The sequence below is a fragment of the Talaromyces atroroseus genome, assembly GCF_001907595.1.
Source record: "Talaromyces atroroseus strain IBT 11181 chromosome Unknown scaffold_11, whole genome shotgun sequence".
Lineage (NCBI taxonomy): Eukaryota > Fungi > Ascomycota > Eurotiomycetes > Eurotiales > Trichocomaceae > Talaromyces > Talaromyces atroroseus.
The window spans coordinates 627943-651190 of NW_017971443.1; the positions used below are offsets into that span (position 1 = coordinate 627943).

Genomic DNA, 23248 nt, shown 5'->3' on the forward strand with positions numbered 1-23248 from the left:
GATGATGTGAGTTTTCTTTGGCACAATGGGAACAAATCGAATCCAAGGACCGCTAGCTAGGATCCGTTCGCACATCAGCTGGAGATTTTGCTAGGCGAACAAGCAAGCCCTAGTAGTCCTTGCACACCACAGATGCAACGCCTAGTGTCTGGGCTCTTTGCTGTAATCACCAATCTGCAGGCTGCGGAACACGTGGACGCCCCTATGCTATCAACCCCCGTGTTCTTGAGCCATGGAATAGACGATGCGTGGGTATCCGTGGACCAGACATCGCAGGTTGTCTCTCGCGTAGTTAACAGTCCAGTATGAGTCACGTCAAGCCACAGATATCGCATCAGCCACACAAAGGGCTGTGCTTGATGATGTTCGTATAGAAATAAAGCGCAAGCCAAGCCTGGCCAGACGCTTTGAGGCTGAGTGTGCCCAAACAAGCAATATCCGGCGAGCGCAGCAACCAATCACATCTGCTGCCTGCCCGCGCGCTCGCCTCGCGGGCCTTCTGATTGGCTGCTGCCCGAACTAGGCTTGCAATTGTCCAATCACAGCGCGGCACGGACGGCGTCTGCTTTTCGCGCGGTCACAAGAGGAAGGCAGAGTCCGAGTCAACTTCCTTTGCTGGCAACAGATGAGGCTGAAGTCAAGGACAGGCTGGTATATATGTCGCCTGTTCTTTCAGTATATTCTCCTTTCCAGGAGAGTAACAATAACAACATCAACGTCAGCTCGAGCACACGCTTTGGCATCATGCAGGGAAGTATAGCACCAGCTGTGCGGGCAAGTGGGCTGTGTTGCCATTGCGGCAGAGGTAGGTCTCTATTTATTGGTACTCTTGCTCTCTATGCTTTGCACGTTACTGATAATACTTGTGTATGGCTAGGCCTTCCATACGACACATACTACTTCTGGTGCCTCTTCTGCGATCTCACTGTCTGCGCTAATTGTCCCGGCTCTCATCCTGCTGTCCATCAACCATACTACAAATATATGCTTAATCGTACAACGCCCCGAGGTGCACGGCCTTCGCAGTCGCTTTGCACAAAATGCAGACAACTGTCCCATTGCGGTCTGTCGTGCAACGACTGTGAATTCAATCTTTGCGTGAACTGTATGACTACGAGCCGTGATACGCTGGCTAATCATCCTCATGGCAAGATGACCATTACTAAAGCCCCAGATGACTTTGGGCTGGGCATGTATGATGTGCAGTGTGACAGCTGCCGAGCTGGTGCAACCCTTTCTCACTGTGGCCGTTGCTGCAATGGTAAGCTCAGACATGCCAATCACCGAGCTCTGTTCAGGCGTGAGACTGACTGAATCGCGTCTAAACTGATCAGGAATTCGAAAGGGTGGCAACTTTTGGACTTGCGTCACATGTATAGTTGATTATAATGCTCAAATCCGCTTCTGCGAAGATTGTCAAGCACCGGGACAAAGGGAGCATGATCCGACACATAGATTTGCTTCATTTCTCTACCGAGTCAATACCAATAAGGATGCAAGATATAACGCTGTCAAGTGTCTAGACTGCAAATCCAGGTACATGGAGATCTGTATTCCCATGCTTAATGACAATTACTAATATAGGACATCGACCACTAGTGTGCCATTCAGCGGTCGTGAGCTTGCGCGTCATCCACATTCACGGTTCCAGCTTATCATGGGCGAAGCAGAAAGAGATCGCAGGAATTTCCACAGTCATAGAACTTGTGCACGCAAACCAGTCCGAGACATAGCCACAGTATCCGCCGAAGCTCACGATATTGTCTGCGGCTGCTGCAATCAGAGTGAGTTTTCGAGATCAGCATGAATTGTGATAGGACAACTTGCTAATCTAGAGTCTCACAGAATTTCCAATGGGATCACGTGTTTTCATGTGTCCTACGTGCACTATGATCGCCTGTGAGACCTGTGCTGATTTTGGCGGAGCTCGCTCGCACCCCCATATCATGATCCCGGTCTTTTTACAGTGGACTGTTCCTCCCGTTCTCCTGGGACAAGTCAGAGCAAATTCGATTGTCAAGGCTTGCGCTAAATGCGATAAATCAATTGTGCCTGATAGTGACAGCTACATTGAATGTAATTATTGCCAAGTGTGGGATATATGCCTCGACTGCACGAAAAAGACCAACATGCCGGTTCGCCACGCATGTCTTGAAGCTGTCGAGATGACTCTTTTTGATCCCATAAAGCCAGGCCACGACAGTCTCGTTACGCAGGTCTTGGCGGCACAGAAAACGATGACAAGTAAGTCACCCTTGTTCAAGTTTGTTTGGTTGGTCAGCTAATGGAAACATCTCATCAAGGTGGCGTCCCATTGCAACTACAGCCCGTTCGTCAACAGTCGTTGTCAATCAGACGCAAGCCCTCTTCCAATGGATCATCATCGATCTCATCTATTTCACCCATTTCGCTGCCCGTCCAGCCACAAATAACTCAAACAGCTGGCATGCAACGACGTCCGGTAATATCACAACATGGAAGTCAACTAGCATTTAATCAACAGTCCGTGCAACTGCCCACTGGTCTCACATCCGCGGGACTTCCCATGCAACAAGGGGTTCTGCCTTCGATCCAGCCAGTCATTCAACCGATAGCAAGTGCCGGAGAAATCAAACGAAAGGCAATACATCCGGCAATCATGGATGCTTCTAGATCTGTCATTGACAAATCCAACAATGTCTCGAAGGCGGCTTATGGGAAGGCCTCCACCATGGTTAACGACGTAGACAAAGAGAAATTGAAGAATATGGGCAAGAGCATGGGAAAGAAAATGGCGAGATATGCAGGTGCAGTCACCGGGCAAATTATACGACAGGAGATACAGAACGACACAGGAATCAGATTGCCTCCTCTACACCTATCCCAAAATCCCAATCAACAAGCTCAAACCTTGCATGCGCAAATGCAGGCTCAGCAGGGAAAGCAGGAAATCGAGAAGCTACAAGCGCAGTTACAGCTGATGCAAAAGATGTCACAGCTTCAATCACAGGCAGCATTAATGCAGCAACAGCAGCAGCTCCAACATCAAGCAGTAGCTAACCCAACTACTGTTACTATGTCACCGAGTAATCCGAGCTCATCGACACAACTTCCGGCGACAGCTCATCTAACTCAGTCGATCTCGTCAATACAGGCGTCATCCTCTCCTATAGCACACAATCAAACTCCGTCAACTTTCAGTGGGAATAGTAATATCCTTCATGCTACAACGGCAGTCAGTACTTCCGGAGCACAAAACCCTAATTCCAGCATCATGGCATCTGTTCCTCCAAGCGGAGTGAGCACCCCGCAGAATGGATTGCCAATCACTGGCATAACTCATATCCTCTCAAATGAGGCCGTGGTTGTTCCAAGTGTCCACAATACAAACTCCAATGATATTGCTTCTATTCCGCCGAGTGAATCGAATACAGTATTGCACAATGGAAACCCATATACTAGCGATATTGCTCCGAATTCCCCAAGCGAGTCAACCACTGTGCATAGTGGCATAATTGCAATTCTAAATAATAGCAGTATAGCTCCTATTCCAGTCAGTGAGACGGACATCGCACCCATTCCCCTATGCGAACAAACACCACCCGTTCCCTCAATCGATAGCAATGCCGACTCGCCGCATGCTGTAACTTTTCATTCCACTGCCCAGTCACCTGCATCAACGCAAATGATGGAAGCACTTAGTCTGAATATCTATTCCAGTCATCCGGTCCAGCCACAGGATCCACAATCACCGGTACCACAGCAACAAACACATAATTCAGGTACACAGGGTTCAATAAATGACGCCCATTCTCAGACCGCTGGTGCCCATTATGAACATCCGTCGGTAGAAGAAGACACTCAAAGTGAGATTTTGCAGCCCGGTTCAGCATCGGAGAACCAGGAGGCAAGTAACCCACATGTGCAGGGAAGCGATAACTTGTCAAACGTCAGCCACTCAGTTCCTCAACATAACCATCCCCAACCTGAACATCCACATACTGAGCACGGAAGCTTAAACACACCTTTCAATAATCAACCAGACAATCAACAACAGCAATATCCGCCTCAGCAAGATTCCTTGGGTACAGACCCAAACCCGTCTAACTTGCATGAAACAGCATCAAGCCAATATAACGGCTCAAGCAGTCAACATCTTAGTGCAGATCAGCAGTACCAAACTACTCACTCGAATCTGTCTAGTGCTGTTACGCCAAGTCAACACCCTTATAGCTTGCTGTCCCAGCCCAGCACTCAACACTCGCCTAACCCACATGGTGCTTCTACGAGTCAACATCCCAATACACACAGCCAGCAGAACCTGCCACAAAATCTTCAAGCAAGTCCACCGAGCCCCCATACGGTAAATGAACATCCCTCTTCAAATAACCAGCAATGTCAATCGCATAACCAAGGAGCCTTCCAACCTCAGCATCAACCTAGTCAGTTGCCGACAGGTAATTCATACCCTACTGGCGGTCAATCAAACGAATATCATCAGGCGCATACGTTCAACTCTTCGGCAACAGGGACCGGCTCTACATATAACCACGCTAGCCCTCAACAGTCGTCATCTCCATTCCAACCTCAATCTACAATTCCGACGACTACTGCGCCGACAATGAATGCTAGCTCTACACAGTCTCCACCTCTACAAAGCAATATGCCTCCAGGAGGGATCGGGCAAGGAATTCCCCAAAATCCACCCCCAGCATATACCCAAGCTCAAACGCAGCAACCCAATATGACCAATGATCAGCTGAACCTTCAGAATCAGCAAATAATGGCATTACAGCAACGTATACAAGCGATGAATCTGCAACAACAACAGCAGCAGGCTCAGCAGGCTCAGCAGCTGCAGCTATTGTCAAATCAACTTCAACAACAGCAACAAAATCAGCAAGGAGATGGTGCACTTCAAATCGTGGACAGTGGGTTATCAATTTTAAATAATCTCACTCAAATGCTCGGCAATAACAACAATAATAATTCTTTGTCTGTCGGATTGAATAACAACAACCTGCAGCAATTGCAGTTGCAGGAACAACAACAGGAACTACTATCACTCAATTACCTGAATGATCTACAATTACAAAACCAACTCGACGCCGAAGCTATGGTAGCAATGAACGACCAAATGCAGACAAACATGCAATTAGAGAACCTGAATGCCCAACTCGCGGCTCTTAACAATACACAGTCAATGGATAACTTCAACAATAGTGCTATCGGTATGGGTGATGTTAATGTCAACATGGATATCGTGGTTGATCAGTCGTTTGACATACAATCTAATGCTGGAGTAATTGATGTGACGGACTCTTCATCTTTTTTTGTGGCTGATAGTGGCAGCTTTTAGTTTGGGTTGCACTTCTGGGTATTTGTCGTCATTTATGTGATCTAGTTATAAACGATATCTATCTGTCATGAGATACAATTCTATATAGCTTGTCCTTTAATTCAAAGCCATCAACTCACAAAACCTAGGCATCGACCGAAGATTGAAACCCCTCCCCTCTCTTCCTCTCTTCCAATGTCAAAAACTCCTCCTGCTCCTTCCTACTCTTTTTCAAATCCACAAAAAACAGCAAAACCGCAAAACTCACCAAGCTCAACGCAAACAAGAAATAAAACGGCGTCGACTCATTCCCGCTGGGCGTCGCGTCGATAATCGCCGACGAAACAATAGGCCCAATAAACGAAGACGTCTTGCCAATGATACTGAACAGCGAGAAGAACAAAAATTCCTTGCCGCGCGGGGTTACCTCGGATATCATGATTTGGCTGTACGAGTACCAGGGACACACGAAGAGGCCGTAGTAGGCTTGGTATACCCATACTTCCCAGACGCTGTGGAAGCCGAAGCGTTGCGTCCAGATGCCGATCATGCCCCAGCCGTCGAGTAGGATGATGCCGATGGCGATGAGGTTGAACATGGTTTTTGTGCTAAGGTGAAAGCGCTGTTGGATGTACCAGAAGCCGTAGATGCCGATGGCCTAGTTTGTTATGCTGTTGTTAGACTCAATCCGTAGGTAGGTAGGTGTTAGTAGGAGGATGGAGGGAATATATTATATACATACCTGCGCGGCAATGCCGACGATTAAGAGATATGTCAGCTGCAGCGTGTTGTAAGCCACAATGGTGTTTTGGAGTGTTCCTATGACTGTGACAGTAGTGTTGAGCGAGTCTCCGAGGAGGAAGTAGCCTTTGCATTCCGGCTGATTAGTTTTTTTGACTTTCTCCTAAGTAGAAGACTGGGCTCACCAATTAGGTATATCAGGCTCTGCTTCAAATGAAGTATCTGCCTTCCCGCATGGTACAACTGCCACAGACCGGCCATGATGATGTTTCGTGGCGCAGGGTCTTGTCCTGGACGTCTCTTCTCACAGACAAACCATGGAATTGCAACCAGCACCCAAACCCCAGTCGCAAAAGCGATGAGATCACTCAATCCCCAATTATTATTCTGCGTGCTCGCATTAACATCCACTCCGAACATGACGCCCACAATAACAGCGAGAATGAATATCTCCGCGACAGACTGCACATAAAACGCAATATTAGACAGTTGACTTCTCTTCATCGTGTCTGCATAATCATAGTCCTCGCGCGTGATTGAGCCGGAAATCAATTCATCGGCCTTCTGCTTCATTTCCCGTGTGTTGCGAGCCAGACCGGGGAATGCAGCTGTCCAGAAAGTCAGCGTAGTCTGGTACGCGATCAAGCCGACGATGTACAGGCCTGTCGCAGCCTCCCATTTGCTTGCGTCGTGCACGCCGAGCCAGGCAAAGCCGATGGCCCAGGCGACGATGGACAGCGCAATGAGGATGTTTGGTCGCCAGGTGCCGAAGTCGGCAAATGAGCCGATTATGAGGAATACGACGATCTGGATGGCGAAGGAGATGCCGTTGCAGAGGAGTACGATGCTGTTGACTGAGCGCATTTTGCCGGCGAAGAGCAGATAGCCGTTTGCATTCGCTGCTTGCGACAAAAGATTTTGAAACGCCGTGGGCGCGAAGTCTGTAGTCAAGTTATGTGAATACTATAATCATTCGGTTATACGAATGATTGAAAGTAAATAAACGTACTGAATAATGTCAAGCCATTGTTACCGATGTAGTAACTACACATCGCACCCGGTTTTCTTTAGCGAGCTGCAAGCCTGTGAATCAAAGAGATTGACTTTGCACGCACGAGTAATAAGACCATATTTCTCTTCTGGTAGTTTGGTATCGGTCGTCAAACTGGTCTGGCGCGATGACGGCGCCTTCTTCTGGCTTCAAGTTGTCCAGTGCGTTGACCTCCAGGTTGGAGGATTTCTGAAACCCCTCGTCTGCGTCCGTCATGGCGTGTACACACGATGTAACTACAGTATACGTTCCGGTTCAGTTTCTGTCACTTCGGTGAATGATTTGTGAGGAAACAGATGCCTTTCAATGCATTCTTCACTCCGCGGTATGCAGTTACAAAGATAAATTAAACAAAAAAAAATTCAAAGATAAGAAGGAAAATTCAGAACCCCCTCCCGGGGCGCGCATCTCCCTGCCTAAAACAGAAAAAGTGATATGCATCTAGCAACGCTTGTAATCTTTAATCGGACTGATAGGAAGGGCCAGACCAGACTAGTGAGGATGCTGGCGAATCAGTCCGGTCGCCACATGCCAGATGGTGACTTTGCGCCATGTGCTAGTAGGGAAAATATGCACCGTTCTACTGTGGCCAGGATCTAGTTACTTGTTAAAGACTGGTCTGGCTCCGAGACTGCGGTATCTAAACTAGTGACCCTTGAATATGTCGGGTGAAGTAGATACAATAGAAAAGGCAAGATGAATATTTCATTTACCATGTTGTTGACTGGATGGTCGTCGGTTGGAGGGGTTACCTAGATCGGAAAAGTTAGGGCTTTGCCACACGCATGTAATAACCGATGGAAGACAGACCCGCTCAATGTTGCTAATTGATACCATGGCAAATGCATATTTGTAGCGAATTTTTGTATCAAGAGGTAGACAAAGAGTATGAAAGTATATCGTTCGAGTCTTCGCTATAACCAAGACCTCGATCGCTGACTTTAATCAATCAGATCTTAAGAATGCTGAACAGGAAAACAATATTTAAGACCAGGGCACAACAAGAAACTCTTAGACCGGCGACAGAACTGGAGCAGGCTATGTTTGTAAGCCTGGCTTTCCATTTGCGTCAGCCTCACGAGCAAAAGGACTCTAATTAGTTACTGATTAACTTGCACGTAGCCTCCGGATTGGACAGTTTGACTGAAACGCCAAAGCTAGTAACATGCCTACAGATACCGAGCTATCGATTGATCAATGCGTGAATACTGGAGCATCAAGGTCAAGAAGACATTTTCCATGTGATAAATGCTTTAAATTACATTCCAAAACGGTGAGGTAGTAGTAGGGACAGTGTTCTAGCTGTGGTATTGCTAACAGTTGTGGCTTCTGAAGAGAAGAAAAGACACACTTGCAGATGACATCGTGATGATATACAAGGGGATCAAAGCAGTAATAAATCTCCCCGAAGCCTTCAAAGCAGTGGAACAAAACGTTCCCCTGGTCAAGGAGACACTTGTTGCAGCAATCAAGGCCTTGAACAGGAAGATTATTAGCGATAATGGCGTCCTTGAGAGCACTAAAGCACTGCGAATCCAACCTCACAACCCTGCGGGACACTTTGAAGATTGAAGATATGAGGAAAAGCTACCACGCAAGCATGGAGTCGCAGGAAAAGTTTGTCGGGCTCCACAAGGCAGCTTTCCTCACCTTGGGCAAGTTAACCAAGGCAAACCTCGTCGAGAATCTGATGCGAGACATCATGAAGGACTTGAAGGCCCTCGCGATCTGCAGCACCTTCAATCTCTCAGATCAGCTGGGGCAGCTAGAGGACGCCGTCACCGAATTGTCAAAGGTCAAACCATTCTGGCTCGGGGCTAAAGAAGAACATTTGGGGAGGCACGAATTATGACTCCGGTGGAGGGACTATGAACTTTGGTATGCCTTTGCCACAGATGTAGCCATATCCGAACTCTGAATACAATGTTATACTCTCGTTGAGGAAGCCCGCGATCTCGCAGCCAAAGTTAATAACAGAGGCGCTCTAGCGATTCGTGCCAAACTCTTGCAAGCCAACAGCTGCGGCAGACTTGGTCATCTCCCGATATCAAACCGGATCATACAAGAGGCTCACGAGGAAGCCTACACCAAGCTTGGCAAGAAGGCACGACGAATCGCCGAGGCTTCGAGCTTGTGCTGACCAGAGCAATGATAGCGCTCCTATACCTCTACATGGCCCAGTGGAGGATTCACAATGTGGTCCCGCTGTTGAAGTATTTCTTCAGGCATTTTCAGTTCGCCTACTTCTTTAGAACCAACAGGGCCAAGGTCACCATCGCGGCTGGTCTTCTGCTGTGCTTTCTGTATTCAATAAGGGGGCATTTGAGAGCGATTATCGTGATACTCTTCGTGGTCGCGGCGATTGGGCAGATTGTCTTGAGGTAGCAAAACCGAAAAGACGTAAACATATTCTCGAGCACCCGTGGACGCAGAGCTCCGACGTTCCTAGTTTGTATTCGTGTGTCATTTCTTGAAATATCCCAGATATATCCATCGATAGAGCCAACAACCTTGGAGGTTGAAGTCCTGTTTGAGCCCAAGTGCCGTAGTAGAAACATTGAAAGTCCACGAGAGTGCCATATTCAGGTTCGTGCTGCTAGGGTGCTCCGTCTTCCCCGTAGCTGTAACACATCTTATTGCTATCGTATATTTCTTCTGCCGAAAATGAGGCGCCAAAACGCACATTTACGCCTTGTGACACGTGATCAACACTGGTTAGCTCCTTCCATCTTCACTTTGCACTCACCAACTTGATCCAAGCCAGCACAGCAGAGTGACTACACAGCAAAAATGGCCAACAACCACGACAATGCCCTGCCAGCGCCAACGCTTTACCATCTGTCATCGTCTCAGTCCATGCGCATTCTTTGGGCTCTCGAGGAACTGTCTCTTTCGCGCGGGCTGGAGTACAACGTGAAACACCACCGACGCGAACGCGGGCGTGCACCAGCAGTCCTGCAAGAGACCTTCCCACTAGGAAAATCGCCCATTCTCGAAATTCCAGGCGTGCAACTATTCCGGCCGTTGCCATTCATATACAACAAGAATGATTCACCAGACACCATCATCACAGAGTCTCGTCTGATCCTGCAATTGCTATCAGACCACTACTCCGCTGGCGAATGGATGCCGACCAGCGACGAAGACCAAGATCGCAATCTTTATTTCCAGGAATTTGCAAACACTACACTCAGCCCCATCGTGGATCGCATTCTGTACTTTCAAATCATCCCCCCTAACGCACCGTGGATTGTGCGACCGTTGATGTACGCTATCTTCAACCCTATTGTGAAAATCTTTGTTCACGATGTTGATGCACCATTTGCGCTCATGGAGCGTGCCTTGTCAGATGAGAAGCCATGGTTTGCGGGTGCGAACTTGGGTCTGGCTGACTTTAGTATGTCGTGGCCCTTGGACTCGGCGTCACAGAGGGGTTTGTTTGACGAGAGGAAGTACCCTAAAGTAGCGGATTGGCTGAAAAGGGTGCATGATAGGCCTGCTTACCAGAGCGCGATCAAAAAGGGGACTCCTTATGATCTGGTGCGGTTTGAAGTGAAGTAATGACTACTCTTCACTGGTGGTGGTGTTTTTTGAGGGCTGTTTGTTGAAAAGTTGGAAGTACGATGAGTATATTTCTTTGTATATTATTCTAGCCAATCCGTGTCTAATGTATATCATGCATACTTTAATATATTCAAAATGGTCTATATAATAATATCCATATTGAAGTTCGGCCCTAATTCATGGTCAGAGACCTCATTGTTTAAGACCAAAGCTCCAAGGTCATGCAGATATATTGATGTATTGATCTAGCTTATACAGAGTGCTTTGCAACTGATTCACCGGGAATGATCTCATTCGTAAACGATTTAACAGCACTACCATCATTAACAAACAATCAATGCTCCGAAACAAACACAGCCGCCATAGCCATGCCCTATATAGCGATATGGTTAATGTCTTAGTGGACTTAAGACACCGAAGATCAAAGAGAAAAAGGCAAGAGAAAACTTACTGTCCCTACACACATCGACGTTACTGCAACCCGCTTGTCTGTTCTTCGCAATTCCGATAGTGCAGTGACGACCTGTCGTGCACCTGTGGCACCGAGAGGATGGCCAAAGGCACTTTATTTGATTTTAGTTCTCTGTGTCTATTAAGCGAATGAACGAGGGTAAGGCCTACATTGCTCCGCCGCGAGGGTTGACTTTCTGAAGCGGTAGTTTGAGTTTATCCACGCAGTATACTCCCTTTAGTCATGGTTAGCAAGTGAGATATCATCAAGTAGATAGCTTCGAAGCATACCATCGAAGCAAAAGCCTCATTGATTTCAAATATATCAATATCCTCCTGGCTAAGCCCAGTCTTCGAAAGTATTTTTGGGATAGCAATCGACGGGCCAATGCCCATAATTCGTGGCTCGAGACCAGTGACCGTAGCAGCCACAAACTTGGCTAGAATGGGCTGGCCAAGCTGTTGAGCTCGAGATCTCTTCATCAAAACAAGCGCAGCTGCGCCGTCCGTGATCTGTGATGCATTGCCACCAGTCGTATGGCTGGGTTCCCATTGCGGGAACGCAGCTCGAATCTTGGAAAGACCTTCAGGTGTCGTGCCGTAGCGAATACCGTCGTCACGGTCGACTACAACGTCTTTGATTTCGCCCGTTTTGGAATCTTTAATACTCGTTCTAACCGGCACGATCTCGTCTGCGAACCAACCCGCTTTTTGCGCCTGTTCAGCTTTCTGAAAGCTCCATGCTGCGAATTCATCAAGTTGCTTGCGGTTCAACTTGAATTGAGCGGCCACGTTCTCTGATGTCTGGCCCATTGGTTGCTGGTTTTGGGATGCAAGTGGATGGTCCAGGATCTTCTGAGAGAGTGCCGGCGCGCCGCTGTCTGGGTTTGTGCTCATTGATTCCGCGCCGATGGCAATACCAACGTCGATGGAGCCGGCTATAATCTGATTCGCAATCTGCTGCACGGCTAGAAGACCGGATGAGCAGAATCGGCTGGCTATTGATGCTGCGGTTGTTTCGGGAAAGCCAGCTGCGAGGACGGCTGACCGGGCAACATATGCAGCCCCGGGGTTGAGCACGTTGCCAACGCAGACATCTTCAACGAGATGGGGGTTGAGACTCGATTTTTCGCGGACAGACTTGATACGTGTCAATCAGAATCGCAGACAGTTACTTGAGATCTAATCTAGCTTACCGTTAGAAGAGATATCAAAAGGTCGTCTAAGGATGTGTCTTTCAGCGCCCCCTTTTTGGCTTTAGTCAGGGGCGTTCGGACAGCAAGAGTGATGACCTGTAGTACGGATAAGCTTCATATATATACAGATTTTGGTGCTGTACTCACAACATCATCCGGGCTTTTTGCCAGCACTCGTTCTCTGCCAACAGACTCGCCGCCGCCAGAGATCTGGCTAGCGATGGCGGAAAGTCGCTGTGAAGGAGACGACATCCTGTGTATGATGGTTTGGTTTGATGTGTCGAACGTAGAGGATTAGTGAAAAGCAAGCTCAAGCTTAATAACCTGATAGTTTAGATAGCTCAGCTTTATCTAAGCAACCAGATGGTAAAAGTTTCTATCCCGAGCCTCGGCTGATTGCAGATAATCCATGCATAGATAATAGGCAGTTGTTCGCTTTCCACTTGCTGCCAGCTTGGTATAGCAGGACGACTCTTGTCGAGGTTGGTTGAAATGCCGGCCAGAGAGCCGAAGCGCATTGTTTACGGCTGGCGTACGATACCCGTCACGATCCGTGCCTCGGCTAGAATTATGCTGGCGGCGGCGGGTTTAGTTACGTACGGTACTGGTATTGTTTCGACGTGTTGCCCAGGCTCGTTATTCCATGGTAATATATGCCAATCCTGAGTAGCAGGCGCGTATTTGAGTCTAGGATATCACTATAGACAGAATACCCACGCGGTTGCCTGATATCGTGGCAATCATCCTTTGTTCCGGCCTCAGGCACAAAGAGCGGAAGAGGACCAACAATCTCGGAAAGAGCTCAGCTCGACGTGAACCTTGGATCCTTCGAATCCTTAGACGAGGATATCCTCACTAGCACAAGCTGGCTCGCAGCTCTGCTCACGAAGGGGTACACGCGGAGGGATCATGCATGGTAATTTTACTGGAACGTACAGATCTGGAGCTAGCGCTGCACGTCGCTTCAGGAACCGAACGAGCTGCCGACTGTCAGCTGCCTAGGTACTAAATACTATGGCCTTTGCTTAAAACGATACTTATTCCCTGTCTCTTTCCTTGAATAACTTTTGTCTTTACCAACAGCCACTCGTCATGGATATCCTCGCGCAAGCTGCAGGCAGTGTTGGCGGGGTGCCAGCAGCTCTCGGGGGGGCAGCTTTGGCACTCGCAACAGCCGCCTATGCCAATGCGAAATTCGGCATCAAAGCCGATATAGATGGATTGAGGGCGGAGTCAAGCCTTGGAAAACGGCTTGCACAGCGCATTGGCGAATTAGGCGATACCTGTTCACTGTATGGGATTCTGCAGAGGACCATTGACGTGTATCAGAAAGGCTCGTCGGAGGCGCTGTGGTTCGAAAACAAGAGCTGGACATATGATCAGCTCAGAGACTGTGAGTACTCTTTTGTTTTTGTTCAATTGTATTGCCACTAATACATACAGAAATAGTGGTCGATCGCCTGGCTGCCTACATTCATGCCCAGGGTATCAGAACGGGGGATTTTGTGGCTGTCTTCACGACAAACTCGCCCGAGATGGTGATCACCATATACGCCCTGTCAAAGTTAGGAGTCGTTGCTCCCCTAATAAACACCAATTTAAGAGGTGCCTCTACCTTTGTGTTCTTTGTATTCATTTGTGGATTTTCTCTGACCTGCAGTCTAGATGACACATTCAAACACTGCCTCCGGATCTCCACGTCCAAATTGATTATCTCAACGCCGGATCTCGCTGACTTCGTCAAGTCTGATCTCCCCAAATTCTCATTTAACATCTCTTCATTTGACAATGTCTCTGCCGAACAGATACCCGATACTACACCTATCAATCTAGAGACATTGATGCAGCTTTCCCCCGAAGCCATTGCATCTATCACCCCAGCTAAACGTAGCCCCAGAGACCTTGCCGTACTAATTTACACGTCCGGGACAACGGGCAACCCAAAAGCCTGCGCAATTCGCAATATGATGATCCTGGTGACTTCCACTCTAGTAGCTAAGGACTTTGACAATCCGGCAAAATACCTCCCTCTTCGCATATACTCTGCATTACCCTTATTCCACGGCACGGCGTTATTCGGTGGTCTCTGCTACGTCTCTAGTAGTGGAGGCACACTCTGCCTCAGACGCAAATTCTCCGCCTCCCAATTCTGGAAAGACGTGCACGACTCCAGGGCCAACAGAGTGCTATACATCGGTGAACTATGCAGATACCTTCTCGCCTCGCCGCCATCACAATACGATAAAAATCACAATTGCATTGCTGCCTACGGGAACGGTCTACGCGGTGAGATCTGGGACAAGTTCCGTGAACGATTCAATGTTGAAGAAATCCGCGAAATTTACCGTTCTACAGAAGGAGTTGCGCGGTTCAACAATTTCTATGGTGGAGCTTGGGGCGCTGGAGCGGTGGGATTCTATGGGCCTATTAGGCGAGCATTGGAACGAGATACGTATCTCATCAAGTTTGATATGGAGACTGAAATGCCTTATCGGGACCCAAAGACGGGGTTTTGCGTCAAAGCTGGTGCGGGAGAGGAAGGCGAGGCGATTGGGCGCGTTCGTGTTCGGCAGACTCTGACTGAGTATTTGAATAATAGCGAAGCGACGGAGAAAAAGTTACTCCGTGATGTGTTCGAGAAAGGGGATGTGTTCCAGCGGATGGGCGATCTGCTGGTTCGTGATGACGATGGATGGATCCGCTTCGGTGACCGGGTCGGCGATACGTTTCGCTGGAAAGGGGAGAATGTCTCTGCAGGGGAAGTGAGGGATCATATATGTCGGATGGATAATGTGCAGGATGCCATTGTTTATGGCGTGAAGTTGAAAAGGTAATCCGTCTATATATCAGGTTGACGGTTAGTTGACTGACTTGGAATAGCTATGACGGTCAAGCAGGCGCCGCTGCTATAACACTTGTGCGCAGGACGCCAGAAACGGAGAAGAAGCTGATTGCGAATCTCTACACATTTCTCAAATCAAAGGGCGTCCCATCTTATGCCATACCCAGACTCGTTAGGATCACCAAAGAGTACGTGCGCACTTTATTTCCTCTTGATTTCTCATGGCGCTTGATTAACACTAACCTCTTTCCTATGTTATAGAGTTTCTACAGGGGTAACATTCAAGCAAGCCAAAGGGGATCTCTCCAAACGCAGCTGGGACCCAGCATCCCCATCCTCATCAAAATCGCCAAAGGACGGTGATACGTTGTATTGGCTAAGCTCAAAGGGTAAAAGGCCAACCCTTGAGACGCTTGACATACATAGTTGGGCCGAGATAGAGAGCGGGCAAACGAGGTTGTAGATGCGAAATACTTCGGTAGATCATATAACTCGTTCATATATTCATATTTACTCTTCTAAATCCAACTCTTGTCAAGGGTATATCTATCATCCACTAACTTAATTGATTGAACCAATACAAAATATAATAGCGCCTGACAAAGTAAATAATGATGTGGTGACCGAACCTTGTGAAACCCTCCCGTGATGCTAACGCTTGCGAATGAACAGTAACAATATAACAAAAATCTTTGATGGTCCACGTACGAAGTCATATGCTCAACTTACTTACTCATCCTTGCCAATAGAGCTCAGAGAATGTGCGAGTTTCAGCAGGACGACACTTTCAGTTGCCGCAAAATAGTTCAGACTGGCGTTCAACACGCATACGTTAGTATTCTTCGTTCATTCACCTCATCATCGTGTCTAGCTTCATACCTGTCTAAGAGTATTCGCAAATGGCGATTGAAGTGATCCTCGTATCTCTTCAAGGTGTCTTCCAGCTTGGTCAATCGCGTCGAATCGTACGGACGGGCATCGGCAGGCGCTCCAGGCGCTCCAGCGGACAGATCTGGATCGGCCGAGGACATACTCCGGCCTAGCGATGCTGCTGTCCAAGAGGCAAACATTGTGCAGCATGTCATGAGTTTAGAATGGATCTGGAGGGAGGGGAAAGATGTCAGTATGTTTCAACCCTGAATGCAAATGTAGTATGTTAATACCTTTAAAAGTTTGGCCTGAGTAAGCATGCATTCCTTGAGACACGTATCGAGGAAATCAACATGATCTTGCATTAACTCGTCTACCGTTCGATTAACCTGTCTCGATCCTCCATCTACATCTCCAGGCAGACTGTCCCCGCCAGCTGCAGTGCCGTTGACACGCTCCATCAGGTTCTGCCAGTTGGGCTCAATGACTTCGGCGGTGCAGAAATATAGAAGTTGTTGGATGAAAACTAACATCTTCGCGCGAAGGGTCCACGCTCTTCTCTTCCACATTTCCAGCCTCCGATCAGACGACTTATGGCGCCAGCCAAGCACTTTTTGTTGGTCTTGCCAGGAAGTGACGAGGAGATTTTCCAGATGTCGCAGTGATAAGAGATATCGGAATATGAGCTGGTATCTCAAGACCGTCTTTCGACTAATCACAAGCGACAACGGGAATGGCACCATGTAGTCCAGTTCAAGAGCGTCAAACCCAATGATATCCTTCTCGTCTTCGGCTGGCTGAGTGGTAGGGGCTTGATATTTCTCAACCCCGCCATCTGGATTGTCTTGATCAATGCCGGAGACGCTGACAACCTGCATCAGCCACCTGGTCAGGCCAATCTTGTTCATTTTCACTTTGACATCTTCCTTGAAAGGGTCTGAGGCGGCAATGCTCCCCGGTTGTCGAAGCACCAAGTCAAGAAGGGACTGAAGCTTGCTCTCGTTCACGTTCTTTGCAGCCTTGCGAAGTTCAGAAGCGCTTAGTTCCATGAAGTAAGAAAAGAAGTCCGATCTGTCGAGGAAGAAGTAGTGTTTTAACGAACGGAAACGTGTGGTTAGTGAATTCTCGGATAGGAGAAGGTTTAGCAGAGATGTGTTTGCGTAGGCGTAAGCACTGTTCACGTTGTCTAGGAATCGGGGATCATCGAAGGTCTTCGGAATATCTTTGACGGCTTTATTGACATCCACTCCTCCACACTCTCGTACAACATTGAGGTATTTCCCGGCAAGTAGCACTTTATCCCGGACGCTCTCTAACTGTGGTGGTACCTCGTTATCACGAATCGTGTACCGCTTCTCCCAGTACTCGTCAGTGTAGTCTTCTTCAAGCTTTTCTCTCTTTATCCACTTCTGTTCCTTGATCAAGAATTCACTGTGGGGGTCCCTTATCACCCCATGGTGCAGCCATTCATTCAGCATCGTCATATACGGCCTGCTAGCCTCTCGAAGCAATGTCTGCAGCAGTGTCTTGGTTGCGGGATCCCCCGAAAACGTGGCCAGCCGTTCCGTCAGAAGCCCCAGAACATTACCACCTTTACATATCTTTTTGCTCGACATACTCCCCGGTACAAGATCGCCACCTTCCTTGAGCTGCTCGAGAATGTTGTCAACGTCATCAAAGTCGTCGATTGACTCGTCCAGATCTTGGTCAAGTAGCTTATTACGTCTTAACAACTCCTGACTGAGCGAATGAAGTTGCGCTAAACTCTGGCTCGTCGGCATGGTCTGAAGGTGAAGAACGTGTAAGGTGAAATTCGGGTTGTTGAGTAGCTGATTCTCGAGCTGTGCTACGAGAATCAGATAATCTTTCAAGAGCTTTCGAATAGCTGCGCACAGGGCATGACTGACTGCGCCATACTCTGGGCGACTCAGCACATCCACGAATGCTTCCAGGGCGCTGTAATGCGTAGCCATTTTTAGCATCGAGATTGTCAAATCCTTCAGACTGGGATCTAAGCCTGAGCCGATCTGGAAAGATGGGCCAACTAGCCGGTCCTTTTCCACCGAAGGATCGTATGAGGTGTGGTAGCGTATATATTGACCTTCGTAACCCATGAACACAAAAAGGATGTCCTGCAAGATAGCATTCTCTTGCTCGTCCATAGACATTTCTTTAAACGATATAGGTTCGAGCGTCTGCGGAGAAATCGACGCAAGAGGAGGTACTGAGACACGACTTGCCAAGGGAGCAGAGGAGTGAGGAATCAAAGCAGCCTGAGGGATCCATGGCACTAGATATTACTTGCAGTCAGCGTAACTAACTTCATAACAGGAACAGCAAGTCGAACTATTGCGTACCGTCTCCAGCGTCCTTTTCCTTCCACCTAGGAGGAGGCGAGGCTGTCTTTTTGGACCTTGATCTTTCAAATTCTCCACGATTGCCTGCATTCGGGGACTCCTTGACTGGATTTCGCGTCTTGACGTGAATTTTGTCGCGCGTTGTAACCGCTGTCCGCTCCGTTCGGCGGTCAACTGCCGTGCTCCCGGGTTCTCTGTGCACGCCTCTCGCGCTCGAAGTACTGCCGCGGAGATGTTCCATCTTTTCAGAGAGCAGCGGTGATTTGATGCTAGCCTCTTCGCCTTGTCGAGACGCCCTGTAGTCGCTTTCGCCAACAGCGCGCCTGGAAGCGACGCGGGGTCGTGTACCGCCGCCTATGTTGTAGCTGGCAGCACGGCGATCATTGGAGGACATAGCCTTTGGGTAAAGCCGGTAGTGTTGGCGGCTCGGAGCATGGAAATAGAGCGAATGTTAACTAATGGCGTAAGTCGTAGGATTTGAGCTGCGTTGACAACCACCAACTGCCATGCCAAAACTGTATGCGGCCCAAGTTGTGTATGGGGTTTCTGTTTCGGGCCTAGCGCCCAGGCACCGGCGGCTGGCCTGGGCGGGTCATGATGAACTGACCGACAGCTTTGAGCTCGACAAGCTTGCTATTCCCTCCATCGCCTTACCTGCTGCTCATCTGCCTCTGCTTAACTCCCGCCGTCTCGGATTCGCCCTGCATTTGCTCTTTCAAATAGAAGACTGCTACAGATAACTAGTACAATATGTTTATTGCGCGATCAGAATACGGTAAGCTGCTGACCAGCTCAACTGCTTGTCATGATTTGTATCTAACAGCTCTGTGCAGACCGCGGAATCAAGTATGCACCGCCGATATGTTATGCTACGGACGGTCTTTGAGCTTAACTGACAATCGTTGACAGCACCTTCTCGCCTGAGGGTCGTTTGTTCCAGGTCGAATACTCCTTGGAAGCTATTAAACTCGGTTCGACTGCCATCGGAGTATGTCTGCTATTCCATTTCCACCATCTCTCATCGTTCTGCACACCCGTCGTTGTTCAAGAACTTACAACCGCTAACGGCAAGCAATAGGTCGCTACGTCGGAAGGCGTTGTCCTCGGTGTCGAGAAACGTGTCACTTCTTCGCTGCTTGAGACGTCGTCCGTGGAAAAGATTGTCGAAATCGACCAACATATTGGCTGCGCCATGTCCGGTCTGCAGGCAGATGCACGCTCTATGATCGAACATGCCCGTGTTGAGTGTCAGAACCACGCATTCCATTTCTCCGAATCCCTTCGCGTTGAGAGTTGTACACAAGCGATTTGCGATTTGGCGCTGAGATTTGGCGAGGGAGCCGATGGCGAAGAGAGTGTTATGAGCCGGCCATTCGGTGTGGCACTTTTGATCGCTGGTTATGATGAGGATGGGCCACAACTGTAAGCTCACAAATCAATGGCCGCCTGATTGGAAGTGAATGGAAAGAGAAAAGCACATTTTCGCCTAACACTATAACTAGATTTCACGCCGAGCCTTCCGGAACATTTTACCGATACGACGCAAAGGCCATCGGCTCCGGTAGTGAAGGTGCCCAAGCCGAGCTTCAGAACGAGTATCACCGCTCCCTCACCCTCGCCGAAGCGGAGACACTTGTGCTTAAGACCTTGAAACAAGTAATGGAGGAGAAACTGGATGCTAAGAATGTGCAGCTGGCCAGCGTTACGAAAGAGAAAGGATTCCGAATTTACGGCGAGGAGGAGATGGGTCGCGCAGTTAGTCAGTTGGGTGGAAATTAGACAAGCCATTTTTCGCGAGAAACACTGTTTCTTTTTTATCATTGTCAAAAAACAATATGTAGTCACGAAGAATATTATTTAGTTACATCCTGAGGGTTGGACTATACAATATGCTTGATCCAATGGAATTTTTCTGTCCGGGGTGACCAGTTGCAGTATCACTATGTAGTATGTACTATGATGGATAAGCCATGCCAGAGAATGGAAGCCTATCTAATCTTATATACACACGGCTTCAAAACCTTGGCCTCCTGTTCGGCGGTCAATCCTTTGCTACTCTCATCATCATGATAGTCAATGAACTTCTTCTTAGTCTGCACTGGAGCCTGCTTGTCTCCGCGTGCAGGAGTCACACCGGCATATTTGCCCTTCGTTGGTGCACCGCCAGCCTTCACAAACTCCATCTTGACGAACATCTTATTCGACTTGTCCACGGACTCCTGCTTGAGTATAAAACCCCGAGACTTGAACACTTCCACGAACGCAGAAATGTCGGTGTCGTCGCCATTGCTACTTGCATTTTGTGGAGCATCTTCAGCATAAATTTCTTCATCCTCGTCCTCGTCGTCATCAATGTCGTCAGAGTCGCTGTTCTTCTTCTTTTTGTTTTTCTTGCTGTTCTTCTTCTTCTGTGTGTTTGACATGTCCGCCCTTTTCAGTCCGATTTGAGCCTTTTTGCGAGACACCTTGCCAAAGCGGCTCTTGACTTCACTAACCCAGCATTCGCCTTTGCCATCGCTGCGTAGTACGCGCCAGGCTTCTTCGACGAATGATACCCAGTTTGTGCCCATCAGACTGAGACAGAAGATCGTAATATCAACGCTTCCATCGGTAACGGGAAGATTTGAAATATCTGCCTTTGTGACTACGGAATCAGGTGCTTGTAGATCGTAACTGAGTAGTTTTACTTGCAACTTCTTGACCGACGGGGTCAAAGCACGCGCAAATTGGGCATCGCCACAGCCCAAGTCTGCGATTGTGCATAGACCGTTTGGTCTGCGGGGCAGAGCCGCGATCTGGCTTTTGTTGCCGTGTCTTTTGTCGGCGTGTGCTGAGATGGCGCCCCGTTTCCGGACGGCGGCAATGTATCCATCTACAGGGTTCGAGGGCCATGATTCCTTGACTTGCTGCGAAAAGCCAGCGTGATATTCCGCAAACAGTTCCGGGTTGGCATCGAACATTTCAAGGGCTTGTTTGGAGGGGGTGGTGTAGAGGGTCTCGTTAAGATGGCGGAAGCGAGCAGACACGAGCTTGTCACGCATTTTCTGCTGGAGCGGCGTAAGTTTGGCTGCCGCTGCAGGTGGGATTGAGGGAGGTAATTGAACGGCTTCAACGGCTGGGGCATCACCAGTCACCGTATCAGCTTTTGGCGTGTCGCCGTTGGTCTGTGGTTTGTCCCGGTTGCGGTTGTTCTTTTTCTGTTTTTTGCTCAAGCGACCACTTTCCTCTGCGTTGGCAGCAGATTCCCCTGCAACTTGACGCTTTTCTTTTTGATTCCCATTAATGTTCCCATTTTGCTTCTTGTCCTCTCCCTGATCCTTCTTCTTGTCCTTGCCCTTGTTCTTTTTGTTGTTGTTTTTATTTCCCCTCGAATCAACTTGCCCTTCGATGTGACGCCGAAACATTTCATCCAAGTTAGACTTGGTAACGCCATCCCCTCTCTTCCTCTTTTTTGCGCTTTGACTCGCTGCTTTCCCATTCGCTTTCGCTTCAGTGGGTACGTCGGGCGTGACTGCAGTTTCTTTCTGCTTGGACGATGAGTCTTCCTTTTGCGACTTCAGGTCGGAGGTCGAGATCGACCAGCCGGGGACAGCGAACATGGCTGCAATTGGCTTCCTGTTTGTATGCTACAAGAAGATGGAAATAGGGAAAGCCGCCAATGATCTTTTTTGATCGGCCTCTTCCGTCATTGACCTGCCTTCGATGGATAGAGGTCATTCACAGCTTTCCAAGCCTGGGAAATTTTTCGATTACGGCCGGCAGAATGTTTGCGAGTGCTGCCCCTTTCGACCAGTAATATCGGTGGGCGGTCAGCCATGCGTCTTACTATGCCATCGGCTCGTGCCGCACCGAACATTCACACGAGGTGAGAGAACGCTTTCAACGACTATATCACCACAGATTCGACCGTATGATAGGGATATTCCCTTTGACGTCCATTAGTGCCACAGCACTACATCGAGTCGGCGAAGTATCTCCCGCCGCTGGGCACTAAACAAAGCCTATCTCGCAGTATAAGCCTGGAAAAGGCAAGCCTGCACCTGCTGTTACCCAACGTTGACTATTGAGTTAATTGAACAATTCGCATGCCATCATGCGCCTGTCTAAGTTTGGAATCAATATGGGCCAATATATTCATCTGCCATCATCGGCATCAGTGCCTCGTTTCCGATCCAACATCACTTGAGTGATTTTCGTAGCAGAGCCTCCGCCAGGCTGAACTCTACCGAGGGCCTTTAATATATCCGCGTTACATTCCGCAGCGGAGATTAGAGATAGGCATCTCTCGAATCTGCGTTATGGTGAACGGGATGGCCAAGTCTAGTCAGTCACATTGGCTATAAAGCCACGGCTTCAGCTTCGTGCTCGGCTCTTTTCACTTTGTTCCACTTGTAGCTAGTAAACGACTCAACAATTCCCGGTTGGTATGCGTGGTAACCGATCTCAAGTTAGACCATTCATGTCGCACAAATGTCCTCCGGGCGCTGGTAAATCGTTCCCCATATCGTCAGTCCTAGCAACTTTTTGACTTTGTGTTTGCTGGTCAAGTGGCGTTCCTGGCACCCATAAAGTCTCGTAGGATCCATGGTTGCAGCAGCGTACCCGATACATGCTCTTTTTGTCCGAACTGAAATTGAGCTAGTCGTCAACGTTCGATTTGCAGTGCACAAAAAGCAACGCGGTAGAGTGGAAACTAGTTTGTTCTTGGGTTTGTAGCACTCACTATCAGCTCACGACTCGGCCAGGATTACGCGCCATACATGTAGCGACAGATGGATGGGAGGTATATATCGGTGGCCCATTCTGGAAGACAAAATTTTTATTTTCCCCTAGCATTCTTATTATATTTGCCTCTCTCCG

General features: G+C 48.5%; 8 protein-coding genes across 8 annotated transcripts; 4 read left to right on the plus strand and 4 right to left on the minus strand.

The window, feature by feature from the left end:
- Positions 1–744: 744 nt before the first annotated feature.
- Positions 745–5338, plus strand: UA08_07513 (hypothetical protein; the record flags this gene model as incomplete). The annotated part of the gene is made up of 6 exons (XM_020262416.1): positions 745–805; positions 878–1261; positions 1380–1536; positions 1585–1784; positions 1846–2244; positions 2304–5338. 6 exons carry the CDS (start codon positions 745–747, stop codon positions 5336–5338), a joined length of 4236 nt encoding a protein of 1411 aa, XP_020117418.1.
- A 124-nt stretch (positions 5339–5462) lies between these two features.
- UA08_07514 (hypothetical protein) lies at positions 5463–7325 on the minus strand (the record flags this gene model as incomplete). The annotated part of the gene is made up of 5 exons (XM_020262417.1): positions 5463–5975; positions 6060–6184; positions 6244–6999; positions 7068–7102; positions 7174–7325. The coding sequence occupies 5 exons, from the start codon at positions 7323–7325 to the stop codon at positions 5463–5465; spliced, it is 1581 nt and encodes a 526-aa protein (XP_020117419.1).
- Positions 7326–8610: 1285 nt separating this feature from the next.
- Positions 8611–10670, plus strand: UA08_07515 (hypothetical protein; the record flags this gene model as incomplete). Its single annotated transcript, XM_020262418.1, has 5 exons — positions 8611–8904; positions 9098–9322; positions 9371–9490; positions 9594–9695; positions 9870–10670. The coding sequence occupies 5 exons, from the start codon at positions 8611–8613 to the stop codon at positions 10668–10670; spliced, it is 1542 nt and encodes a 513-aa protein (XP_020117416.1).
- A 337-nt stretch (positions 10671–11007) lies between these two features.
- Positions 11008–12571, minus strand: UA08_07516 (3-ketoacyl-CoA thiolase, peroxisomal; the record flags this gene model as incomplete). The annotated part of the gene is made up of 6 exons (XM_020262419.1): positions 11008–11046; positions 11125–11236; positions 11295–11359; positions 11415–12263; positions 12320–12415; positions 12467–12571. The coding sequence occupies 6 exons, from the start codon at positions 12569–12571 to the stop codon at positions 11008–11010; spliced, it is 1266 nt and encodes a 421-aa protein (XP_020117417.1).
- An 840-nt stretch (positions 12572–13411) lies between these two features.
- On the plus strand, positions 13412–15624 carry UA08_07517 (hypothetical protein; the record flags this gene model as incomplete). Its single annotated transcript, XM_020262420.1, has 4 exons — positions 13412–13712; positions 13769–15149; positions 15200–15349; positions 15423–15624. 4 exons carry the CDS (start codon positions 13412–13414, stop codon positions 15622–15624), a joined length of 2034 nt encoding a protein of 677 aa, XP_020117410.1.
- Positions 15625–15890: 266 nt separating this feature from the next.
- On the minus strand, positions 15891–18782 carry UA08_07518 (hypothetical protein; the record flags this gene model as incomplete). Its single annotated transcript, XM_020262421.1, has 4 exons — positions 15891–15972; positions 16041–16261; positions 16325–18321; positions 18389–18782. The coding sequence occupies 4 exons, from the start codon at positions 18780–18782 to the stop codon at positions 15891–15893; spliced, it is 2694 nt and encodes an 897-aa protein (XP_020117411.1).
- Positions 18783–19138: 356 nt separating this feature from the next.
- On the plus strand, positions 19139–20167 carry UA08_07519 (Proteasome subunit alpha type-5; the record flags this gene model as incomplete). The annotated part of the gene is made up of 5 exons (XM_020262422.1): positions 19139–19163; positions 19222–19234; positions 19298–19376; positions 19467–19810; positions 19891–20167. 5 exons carry the CDS (start codon positions 19139–19141, stop codon positions 20165–20167), a joined length of 738 nt encoding a protein of 245 aa, XP_020117230.1.
- Positions 20168–20376: 209 nt separating this feature from the next.
- UA08_07520 (hypothetical protein) lies at positions 20377–21987 on the minus strand (the record flags this gene model as incomplete). The annotated part of the gene is made up of 1 exon (XM_020262423.1): positions 20377–21987. The coding sequence occupies one exon, from the start codon at positions 21985–21987 to the stop codon at positions 20377–20379; it is 1611 nt and encodes a 536-aa protein (XP_020117229.1).
- Between the last annotated feature and the right edge of the window lie 1261 nt (positions 21988–23248).